The 12,653-nt window shown below is 43.5% G+C and overlaps 1 protein-coding gene across 1 annotated transcript in view; it reads left to right on the forward strand.

The window, feature by feature from the left end:
• Positions 1-12,653, forward strand: part of CRIM1 (cysteine rich transmembrane BMP regulator 1) — a 703,894-nt gene that overhangs the window by 464,890 nt on the left and 226,351 nt on the right. The window contains exon 7 of the mRNA XM_044289483.1: positions 5,986-6,183. Coding sequence (XP_044145418.1) covers positions 5,986-6,183 — 198 coding nt within the window. The remainder of the gene's footprint in view (positions 1-5,985; positions 6,184-12,653) is intronic.

Raw genomic sequence — 12,653 nt, forward strand, 5'->3', positions numbered from 1 at the left:
ACAGATTTTGCCGCAAATATGGCGTGCAACAAAATTTGCAACTTTACTATGCCACAAAAGTGGTATAAAAAAAATATAGTAAACATCCCGCATAGTGCTCATATTTTTTGAGTCCTCTGTAGACTTGGAGGAACAGTTTGGAGAAGGGCTAATATGTTATTGGGTCCTTCGCTCCTTTACTTTTTTTTTTGTCGGCACTATATACTATAATGGACACAATTCTCATTTTAGATTATTTCCATAAAAATTAAGCGCTAACATGCTATTTAAAATTCTCTAACTGGGCACTACTAGCAACTAAGTAATGGTAGGGGTGCACCGAAATGAAAATTCGGGTCCGAAACCGAAAATTCAGGATACCCCTTGACCGAAACCGAAACTACCTTTTTGCCCAAATACTTTTAAAAGACCCCCCACCCCATAACAGTGCCATCCACAGACCCCCCCACCTCATAACAGTGCCATCCACAGACCCCCACCCACCCCATAACAGTGCCATCCACAGACCCCCACCCACCCCATAACAGTGCCATCCACAGACCCCCACCCACCCCATAACAGTGCCATCCACAGACACCCCCCCCCCCCCCCCCATTGTACAATTAGAAAATAGCGGGGATGGACTGGGAGGAGGAGCTGGGGGCCGGTGCGTTCACTGTGCTCCGGTCCCCAGCTCCAGTAGTTATAAAAAGTGTGCAATTAATACGGATTCTATTCATGAGGCCCCCCTCTGCAGTAGAACATTCAATATAGCCACATCCTACTCACAGGGCTGTTATCTTAATGCTGGCCGGCCGGGCAGACGAGCGTCAGCGTCACAACTGACGTCATGTGCCCGGCCTACTTTCTGAATGAAGGAGGCGGCGCAGGCATGTGACGTCAGTCGTGACGCTGCCGCTCGTCTGCCCGGCCGGCCAGCATTAAGATGACAGCCCTGTGAGTAGGATGTGGCTATATTGAATGTTCTACTGCAGAGGGGGGCCTCATGAATAGAATTCGTATTAATTGCACGCTTTTTATAACTACTGGAGCTGGGGGCCGGAGCACAGTGAACGCACCGGCCCCCAGCTCCTCCTCCCAGTCCCTCCCCGCTATTTTCTGCCGATATGTACAAATATCGGCCGAAATGGATTAGGTGCATTTTCGGCCGATATTTTCGGCTGCCGGAATTTCGGTGCACCCCTAGTAATGAGCAATGTGCAAATTATATTCCTAAAAATCATCAACCAGAGGCAAAATTGCTTTCTTCTTTCTGAGGGCACTCATTGTAAACTATACCAATTTTCCAACGCTGTATACCATATTTGTTGGCTGAAAATTATTATTCAGAATTTCTTTTGATCATCTTAATTTTCAGGATATATACAGCACAGAACATCTCACATCTCACACTGAAAGAGACTGCATTGTCATCCTTTTTGCCCTTGGTGGTCACCCATGCTTCTAGATCAGCAGTGTAAAATTGTACAGATGCAGGCTAATAACAAAGCCGTTTTTTCCAGCTTACATACAGCTCTTTCGGCCTTATTAGCCTTCATCAGTACAAGATACAGAGGTAGGGCACTGGGTCACTTTTTTGAATTGGCACAACCTTTTTGCTAAGATCTGTATTGAACAGCTCTAGCGCTGATAGGAGCTCGTGAATTTGAGGACTCACCAGCACTGGAGCTATTTGAAACATATTTTAGCAAAATGTCACAAATCAAGAAAATGACCTAACGTTTTGCTATAGGGATCCGTCAGCAGTTTATGCTGCCCTTAGCTACAGCAGCAGCATCAAACTGGTGATAGATTCCCTTTAAAGCTGAAGATATTTATGAGTGATGCTTCATTTCCACCTTGGTAGCACTGCAGGGGAACTGAACACTTGCCGCTGTCTTCTCCTTAGATTACAGTTGATCGCTGTGAGTCACAAGCCAGCAGCAGGATATTGCGCTTATTATTCTTTTCATTTTCTGGAAGGGGGGGGGGGGGTACATTTTAAGCAGAAGAGTTTGTCATTTTACCCATTTACTTGTGATAAATGGGATGATTTTGAGCCAGTTTCCTTGTTTCTGTGTGTCCGTCACTTCAAAGAAATGTGTAGTTTGTACAAGGTTGCTTCACAATTAAACATCTACAGATCAAGCACCAGGCATCAGTCTGACTTTTGTTTCTCGTTTCATCATCAGTGCAGCAAGGACACGCATAAATTATTATTGACAGCAATCCTCCATTCGTACAATCAGAACTTGTGAAATTAAGATGTTCCTGTAAGTCTTCATTAAGATTAATGATAGTAGACGATAGAATTAGTTGGGCAGATAATTGAATTGAAATTGAGTTCTTATATACCGTTTACTGAACAGTGCCAATAAGACTGGCTAGACAGGGTCTCTGTAAGTTAATCAGAGCTTGTAAGATAGAAGTTTTGTGAATTATTGTTTCTCCTTGCTGAGAGTAACTCTAAGAAAACTTAAAAGGGTTTTTCCGAGATTTTTATACTGATGGCCTATCCTTTGGATAGGTCATTAGTATCTGATCTGTGGGGGTCCGACACCCATTACCCCAGCTGATTAGCTGTTTGAGAAGGCACCGGCGCTCCTTTGATCACCGCAGCATTCTTGCAGCTTACCAAGAACAGCACTGTAGATTGTATAGGGCTGTGCTTGGTATCGCAGCTCAGCCCCATTCACTTCAATGGGGCTGAGCTGTACCTAGGCCACGTGACAGATGAACTGGTCATCACTGGCCTAGGAAAAGTAGAGAGAAGGCCGTGGCGCTACTGCAAGCACCATTGCCTTCTCCAACAGCTGATCAGCGGAGGCCCCAGGTGGTGGACCCCCATCGATCAGATACTAATGACCTATCCAAAGGATAGGTCGTAAATATAAACATCTGGGAAAACTCTTTTAAAGGCCGTGGGCACCTTTTGGTCAGTTTTTTTTTTATCTATTGAATTCTACTCATTTTGGGCTAAAAATACTTTATTTCATTGTGATTTATTAAGAATTTTCAACAACTTTTTCTGTACAGCTTTCAGGTCCTATATATTTGCAGGCTCTCCCTTCACAGTGAATCGCGTCACTGAACTGTTTGGATGGCTGGATGTGTAGCCCTTATCTTTGAACTCCTGACAGCTCATAAACACTTATTACAACTCAGTTTCTATTGGTTTGATAAGAATGGATATAATGAACTGCCAGAGAAAAGGGCTATACATCTATACATTGGAACAGTTCTCTGACAGGATTTACTGTGAAGGGAGAGCCTGCTAGCCTGTAAATACACAGAAACTGAAAAATGTTTAAAATTCTTAGAGACTAAAGACCAATTGACTAATGGTACATAGACTATAAAGCGAATCTGTCATCAACATTATGCTGACCTCACTGAGGGCAGCATAAAATAGTGACAGAAATGCTGAGCAGTCAGTCACTTGTGAGCTAAAAGTAAGTGGTTGCCGAGAACCAGCATCATAATCATTGCAGCACAGGCCTTGAAAATAGTCAGATCTACCTTAGAAAAGTCATGGTTAGGCTACTTTCACACTAGCGTTCCGGTGTCCGCTTGTGAGCTCCGTTTGAAGGGGGCTCACAAGCGGCCCCGAACGCATCCGTACTGCCCTAATGCATTCTGAGTGGATGCGGATCCGCTCAGAATGCATCAGTCTGGCAGCGTTCAGCCTCCGCTCAGCAGGCGGACACCTGAACGCTGCTTGCAGCGTTCGGGTGTCCGCCTGGCCGTGCGGAGGCGTGCGGATCCGTCCAGACTTACAATGTAAGTCAATGGGGACGGATCGATTTGAAGATGACACACTATGGCTCAATCTTCAAACGGATCCGTCCCCCATTGACTTTACATTGAAAGTCTGGACGGATCCGTCTGAGGCTACTTTCACACTTAGAAATGTTTTAACAATATAATGCAGACGGATCCGTACTGAACGGAGCCACCGTCTGCATTATATGAGCGGATCTGTCTCAGACGGATCTGCTCTGAACGCAAGTGTGAAGGTAGCCTTATTCATAATCTCCTGCTCTCCCCGACCTATCTGCTGCTGATTGGCAGTTTTCTCCTAGAGAGAAAGAGAGAAAACTTGGTAGAAGACTGTCAGTCATCAACAGGTGGGCAGGAAAAGCAGGAATTCATGAATAACCATGACTCTTCTCAGGTGGCCGTGACTCTTTTCCAGGCCTGTGCTGTAACGATTATGATGTTGGTTCTCGGCAACCACTTACTTTTAACTAAATGACAGACCGCTGAAATCAACTCACCTGTCTCTAATTTATGCTGCAGTTAGTATGGACAACATCAAGTTGATGACAGGTTCCCTTTAAGGGTCCCCTGATGATACCACCATAGATCAGAAGTATTTTTTTATTTTGATTGTCTTGTTCAGCTCTGTGGTGCACCTTCATTTTGACTTGAAGTAGTTGGCGTTGTGATCTGGGCGTGTGTGTGGCGACGTTGATGACAGATTTTCACAAAGAAAATAAACCATAAACAGTAACATAAAGTCCTTGCCTGTCTGGGCAGTAACTAAACAGAATCGTCACCTCACCTAGGTACTTGGTAAACACACGATCAGGCTCTCAGCCAGTAAGTCTCCAGGCACTGACACTGAATGAGCATTCCAGCCCTTTATTTATCCCCGCAGTAATGAGCCCAGCAGCTACATGGGTTTGCATCAGGCTAGGGAAAAGGGGTGTACTGGAGTGGGGAGGGAATGGCAAGTCACACTACCAAAACTTTTCTGCCCTTCCATAAAAATCCAGTTTAAAAAACACTTTAAGGAAAAGTGCCTGAGCAAAGTACACTTTGGTGAAACAACCCAGCTTTCCTGGATTCTTTTTACCTCATCCATCTGAGCATTCTGGGTAAAATATACACCTCCTCCAGTACTTTTCCGGACACCATGTTACTGTGGAATTACTAGTGTAGAGTACTACAGTTCCCATGATCCCGCTAACAGACATTGTCCCTATGTAGACTACAGCTGCCTGTAAGATAGCGCTGTATTTACTCCCTGTTTGTTCTCCATTCTTTTGCTCACTGACTGCATTATTTGCAGCTCAGCATGTAAAATATGATCCCTGAGACAGAGAGGGAGGGGGGGAGCCAGGGAGCAGTGGAGATAAGGCTCCTGATCTGATTTCTATATCTGATCTCATATGGTATATGAGGGGAGATAACCATGTGTTCAGTGTACTGGATGTCACACAAGGAGGAGATAAACACCATAAGAGACTGCCTTACAGAGGCATCTCAGCTTGTCCACAGCTGACTGATTGTACTGCATGTAAATCATTTGTACATCATTTTAAGACCGGAAACCCCATTTAAAGTGGTTCTGTCACCAAAGTATGTTGCCCTATATAAGGGCATCTTAGTACAATGACAAATGCACTGGTCTATTAAACCACATGCAAAAAGAAATTGTGCCACTTAGTTTATAGTAGCTAATAATCTAATACTGTGCTCATGGGGAGATTACTCCCACCCCTCCCCAATAAATACACAGAGGCGGTCACTCGTTGGTGAGGGGGTGGGATGAGGCACTCCTTATTAATAAGTTATTTCTCCTTTAGATTACTGTACATTGGCTGGTACAAAGACACGATTTTCCAGAATGAAAATCGTGCTTGGGTGAAGTCACCCAAGCAAGCTTTGTGCAGAGAGTGAACAGGCAGGGAATGCTGTGAGTTTTGAAGCCGGCAAATGAAGCAATGGAATACTTGAGGGTTAACTCAGAATTAATACAAGATGAGACATGCCATGTATAAGACCCAACTTTTTATGTAGATTTGTTCTATATGTACAGTGCTGAGAGGTGGGCGTGCCCATTGTTTTTTAAGGAATCATGCCTTTTCTGCCTTTATTCTTTAGTAATCTCTTTTCATTTTCCACGTACTGCTTAGGTTGGGGCTGACAAGCCGTTATAACTTAGTCCGTGTAACACGATCATAGGTAGCTAACCTATAACTTTGTTTGCTGTACCCGCAGATCCTGTGTACCCGGTCCATGATCCTGCTGGTTGCTACGCTAATGGACAGATAAGGAGTCATGGTGACCGCTGGAGGGAAGATGACTGCACATTCTGCCAGTGCATTAATGGAGAGCCACATTGCGTTGCTACAGCATGTGGCCAGAGCTGTCTGAAACCAGTTAAAGTGCCAGGAGAATGCTGCCCAGTGTGTGAAGGTATGGGTTTTGAATATTCTAGATATTGTGAACTACTCAGCTAAATACCATTGAAGACAATACAGTATGTCCCATGAACTACAATACCAAAGTATTAGTGAAAACTTGATCCATGTTATAGTGATACATTATTTTCTTTCTGGATTTATTTGACTAAGGCCTCATGGACACAACCATTCCGTATTTTGCGGTCCGCAAATTGCGGATCCGCAAAACACGGAAGCCACCCACGTGCCTTCCGCAATTTGCGGAACGGAACAGGCGGCCCATTGTAGAAATGCCTATTCTTGTCCGCAAAACGGACAAGAATAGGACATGCTATATTTTTTTAGTGGGGCTACGGAACGGAGCAACGGATGTGGACAGCACACAGAGTGCTGTCTGCATCTTTTGCGGCCCCATTGAAGTGAATGGGTCCACACCCAAGCTGCAAAAACTGCAGCTCGGATGCCGACCACATCAACGTGTGCTTGAGGCCTTAGACCAGTGTGTACATAAAAACAACTATTGCAAAATGATCTTTAAAATATTTAAAGTGGTTGTCCAAGATTTTGATATTGATGACCTATCCTTAAGCTAGATTTGACTTCCATTACCCATGTTGATCAGCTGTTTGAAGAAAATCTTTCTGGGCCAGCGATGTCACATTCATCAGGTGCAGCACAGCCGCTATCCTATGGACGGGCCCGGCGCTCACTGGAGTGATGCAGTCTCCTCAAACAGCTGAACGGCAGGGGTCCTGGTTGTCAGATACCTGCTGGCCTGTTAGTCCTGAGTAGAGATGAGCGAACTTGGGTTTCAAGTTCAATGTACAATGTTCGGGTTACCTAAGAATTCCATTATGGATTCCGCTACCACGGACCATACGATATGGAATACATAACAGAATTCTTAGATAACCCGAACCTTGTTCGCTCAACACTAGTCCCGAGGATAGGCCGACAATTTCAGAATCTAGAAAAACCTCTTCAAAAATGCAATTATCTGCTGAAAAGTGAAAGACTAATTCATGTCAACTCTGTTGTTCTTCCATATGATGCCTTATTACCGAGCGATCCTCTAGGCAGGGTGTTCAATACCACCTTTAAAGGAAGGTGTCCGTGTTTCCTACTGTCTCATAGACTGTCTTTGGGGACTGTGCTAATGATTCCCATGTTGCATTGCTACCAACCTGAGAAATTGGTATGGGAATTGTTAGTGAGCCACAGCGGACCCCTGACTCCCTGTAAGTAACCTTTCGGAGAGCACCCGTGTCACATACTGTTTTTGCACTCCATCTTAGTACAATGATGCTGCAGCAATCTAGTAATTAGAATGAAGTTATTAAACGTATTTGTATTATATGGACAGCAGCAGAATCGGTAAGGAGGATGGATAACCTTGCGTTGTTCTTCTGGGGTCCATCACCTTGGCTGAAATGAGAAAAGCTTTATTTCTCAGTAGTAGTTTATTTGTAAGGAATGCAGTATCATGAAGGACAGAATAATTAGGAGATCCATCCGAATATTAATGGAGGAATGAGCCCCAGCCTCACAGCGTGCAGCCACCCAAAAACTAATGACAGGTTAACAGTAATCCCTGCCACCTGGTGATTATAGCTACTCAAAGAGAGCAGCCGCAGGAGAGAGGACTCACAAAGGAGAAGAAATCCTGCCATTATTACTAATAATACTATAATTATGCAGCGTAGCTCATTAGAGCGGGTCAAGGGTCAGGAAAATGTAACTTCATGCGGTAAGTTAGGAGAATATGTGTGTACAGGCACAGTATTACTTCTGCGAACATGGCATTTCGTACATTACACGCCTCTCAAAGCAAGTGATTGACAGCCGGCCAAGAAAGGCGCTCTCCTTAACTGTATGTGATGAGCACTCCTAACACGGCGTGAAATGTCTGGCTGCCCTTTAACCTTACCCACCATTCATTTCCCAATACCTTTGGCTAAGGTTACTTTCACACCAGCGTTTTTTTTTTTGCTGGATCCGGCAGGGTTCAGCATAAACCCTTCCGTAACTGATAATACAACTGTCTGCATCCGTTATCTTTAACATTGCCAAGACTAGTTCCGTCATGAACTCCATTGAAAGTCAATGGGGGACGGATCCGTTTTCAATTGTGTCAGAGAAAACAGATCCGTCCCCATTGACTTGCATTGTGTATCATGATGGATCCGTTTTGCTCCACATCCCAGGACAGAAAGCAAACCGCAGCATGCTGCGGTATGCTCTCCGGTATGAGAACGGAACTGAATGCATTTTGGAGCACTCCGTTCTGTTCAGTTACATTTTGTCCCCAATTACAATGAATGGGGACAAAAAGGAAGCGTTTTTTTCCGGTATTGAGACCCTATGACGGAAAGCAATACCGGAAAATATTAACGCTAGTGTGAAAGTAGCCTAAGCCGGGAAGTCCAGATGTGTGCTGGATTGTGGTCAGATGATGGTTATTACAGGATTACCACTACTATTATTATCACAGTAAAACGACTTTATTGCAGCAATTTTTTATGAATACCATCCTTTCCCATGTGCCCAGTCAGGTCCTATAGTCATCCAAATAGACTGTCCTATTTATTAGCTGGAGTGGAGAGCAGCTGGCAAAGGATGACTCCGATAGGCCTGATCAGTGCACAGTGGTGCGGCAATCTGCTGTTTTCCAGGACATTGCATGCTCCCATATTGTTCCATATTAGCACCCACAGTGTACAGTATATTGTTTTATGGTTTAGCACTATTTGGTGGTGCCTTAAAGTTCCTATATTATTGTAAAAAAAGGAAAAACTATAAAATAAAACTCCAGACATGCATGAAAAATGCATTTTAAAGGAGGTTTCCTACTTGATATTGATGGCCTATCCAAGTGAATGGTGTCTGACCCGCATTTCACGGACATGGCCACTACACAATGGATGGAGCCGTCTGCTTCCCCACTGCCAGACCTCCACCGATCTGATACTGCTGACCAATCCAGAGGTTAGATTATCAGTACCTCCAGGCTGGATTTACTAATCCTATATAGTATTTACTTCTGTGGTCCGAGCAGGCAGTTATCGAGATGGAACCGTTTCTGATAACTGCCTGCCCGTTAGTGGAGGAAAGAGCTGCATATAGATGCAGCGATCTCCTCCACTGTACGGGGATGAGCAATTGCTAGCTCAGTCGCTTGTCTTCATACAGGTATATTGTTTCTAGACAGCAGATCGCTGTTCACACTGCACTGTTCTGCTGCCCAGTAACAATCATTTAATATGCTGCTCGAAAGATCGTTTCACCCAATGAAGGATCATTTTGCTTGTTCATCAAATGATCGACAACACATGTACACGGGCTGATTATCGGGAACGAGCGTTGGTAGTAACGTCTGTTTGGCACAATCTTGGCGCTAAATGGCACATATTAGGCCACATCCCCTTTCTCACGAGGCCACACCCCCTTGTCAAGTTATGTAAGCTTAGGATTTCTGAAGAACTAGGTGCAGCAAATCGAGGCAAATGTGCCAAATTTATGACCGTGTCTGGTGCTGTGTTGTCAGTCAATGAAGGCAGACCGTTCACAGTACACACAGTCATGTAATCGTGTTAAGGAAAAGTAGATATGGAGCACCCTTTAATTTCCAAAGAAATGTGGAGGGCTTTGAAGAGGGCATATTGAGGTAATTTGGAAGCACAGTAAATTGTTGTGCTTATTTCATTCACTGTTGTACAATAATTGCAAGGCTTTGATTAGGCAGTCAAATGAGTATAAGTAGCTGATTGAAATCAGCAGTCAGAGAATGCAAATTAGCAACGTTGGAAGAGCGGGCAAAATAAAAGATGGGATTATGTGCCAGAGCATTGATAGCGGTCACAGAAGGCACTTTTGGCAGACGTGGCGTGGGTGGCACTATAAGGGGTAAACAACTCTCCACTTTACGGAGTTACTTTAGCTTTAAGGTTTAGGAGCAAGGATAATATGTTCAGGCTGTAGCAAGTATTTACCTAGGATTACATCAAGCTAACCACTTTCGTGTACTGTAGACTCCAGAATTACATAAGCAGGCAGCTCTATTTCTATTAGTGCTTAAAGGGGTTGTCCAGCCTTTTTTAGGCGATGGCCTATCCTACAACGGACAATTGATCATTTGGAGTGCTGGGTTCCTGACACCCAACAATCAGCTAGTGGTGACCCATCCTGCAGACAGGCCATCATGTAATAAAGGCTAGATTTTTATTTATTTTTTACAAACTCCAGGCTGGTTTTCATGTGTCTTTTACTGAGGAGATGTTTCTTTCTGGCTACACTGCCATAAAGCCCAGATTAGTGGAGTGCTGCAGTGATGGCTGACCTTCTGGATGTTTCTCTCATCTGCACACAGGATCTTTGGAGCTTAACTAGAGTGAACATTGAGTTCTTGCTCACCTCTTACCAAGGGCCTTCTCCCCTGATTACTTAGTTTGGTGGGGAGGCCAACTTTACGAAGAGTCCTGGTTTTTCCGAATGTCCTCAATCTAAGAATTATAGAGGCAATTGTGCTCTTGGGAACGTTTAGTGCAGCAGAAACTTTTTGTACCCTTCTCCAGATATGTGCCTCCACACAATCATGTCTTTGTGCTCTACGTGCATTTCTTTCCTCCTCATGGCTTGCCTTTGATATATATTCTTAGCTGTGAGACTTTATATAGACAGGGGTGTGTATTTCTATATCATGTCCAATCAACTGAATTTTCTACAAGTGGACTCCAGTCAAGGTGTAGAAACATCTCAAAGATGATTAAGAGAAATCAGAGGCCCCCAGAGCTAAATTTCAAGTGTCATAGCAAAGGGCCTGAATACTTACGCCCATGCAACATTTTATTTTTACCTTTTTAATACATTTACAAAAAATTTAAAATTTCCTTCTTTTTTTTTTCATTATTTAGCAGATTGATGAGGGAATATGTGAATTTGTTTGATTTTTAGCTCAAGGCCACAACAGAACAATGGGAAGAAAAGTGAAAGGGTCTGAAGACTTTCCAAATGCACTGTATATCCCTGGATATGAATAGATGGGAGAGATCTCTTATTGGCGTTTGATATATTTAAGCATAGGTATTATATCTATGCAATATCATCTGTGTTTCCCTTTATTGTTATACCAAGTCATAAGTACAGTACTATGCAGGTTCATTAGTACATGCCAGTGAACAGTATTGTATTATTGCTGGATAAAGCATTAGGGAAAGGATGCTGTGGAAGTAAAATGAAAACAACTATATGAGATGATGCTCTTATTTTGGGAATAAGCCTCATCAACCCGTAAAAGACAATGAGGATATGGCATCACATTGGGTCAGTGTCCTCAACGGTGTGCCGCTGACTTCTGGAATGTGGCTGCAGGGGTAGACAACCTGTCGAGAAGCAACTTTTAACTTCCTCAATGAAGAAGTGCTTGTCATGGCAAAAGTGATTGGTCTGTGGACGTGGGGAAAAAGTAATTGTTTTTTTCTGACAAAACTGACTTTGAAGTGCAAGGGCATAAATTACAGTGTTTGTGGACCTAGAGAACCCGTTTGACCTGACCACGTCCATCAAACACCCACTGAGAGTGATGTTTAAGCAGTGCTGTACAGCTGCTGGACTAGAGACACTTCATCACAGTGAACAGTGAAAATTATATGGCTATTCTGAAGAGGAGACTGCTACCGACACTGCACAAGTGGTTTCCAAGTGATGGCACGTTCCAGTAAGACCTGGCACCCTGCCATAATTCCACGTACCCCAAGGCGTTTTAGCATTATTGGAATGGCCTGAAAACTCCCTGGATTTGAACCCCATAGAAAAGCAGTGTTATTATGAAGTCAAGAATAGGAAAAGTGTTGTGCAACAAAAGTGAAGATGATTGCAAGGGTGATCTAAGCGTGGTTCAAGGATAAAGTGAAAGTTATGTGCAGATGGAGTTAGCGGTGGGTCGATGCCTAAGAGGGAGAAACAAGTATTGCAGCAAAAGGAGGACACATTATGCACATAGTGTACTTTGTACTGTTTGATTTGTCCCTTTATTTTCTTTTTTGTACCAATTAATTTACACAGTACATTATGTTCTACACTATGGGTCCAAACAATGTGGATATCAGGGTTGACATTGAGTAGGTTCACAAAGGATCCTTCAGATTATAATTGTTTGGTACCAACCTTATCTTTTGTGTAGTAGGCCATGTTCATAATTTCTTCCACATTCCTCTACAGTTATTGCCATATTTCTTACTTCTAATGTTGCAGTCCACTCTCTCTTACAATGTAATGTTAGACTTCTATTACGGGGGGTGAGACCAGCAGTCCATGTTTACTAGAGTGGAATAACATATGTGATGGGGTTTAATGGCTGTAGTAGAGCCGCATTGCATTAATCAAATACGCTCAGGATGACAATGCATTATGCTGAAATAGCAAAAGATAGGAGAGATCTCAAGTGTTGGAAGAGTCATTTAACAGTGATTGAAGCTGGTACAAGTT

Source organism: Bufo gargarizans, chromosome 4, assembly GCF_014858855.1.
Source record: "Bufo gargarizans isolate SCDJY-AF-19 chromosome 4, ASM1485885v1, whole genome shotgun sequence".
Taxonomy (NCBI): Eukaryota; Metazoa; Chordata; class Amphibia; order Anura; family Bufonidae; genus Bufo; species Bufo gargarizans.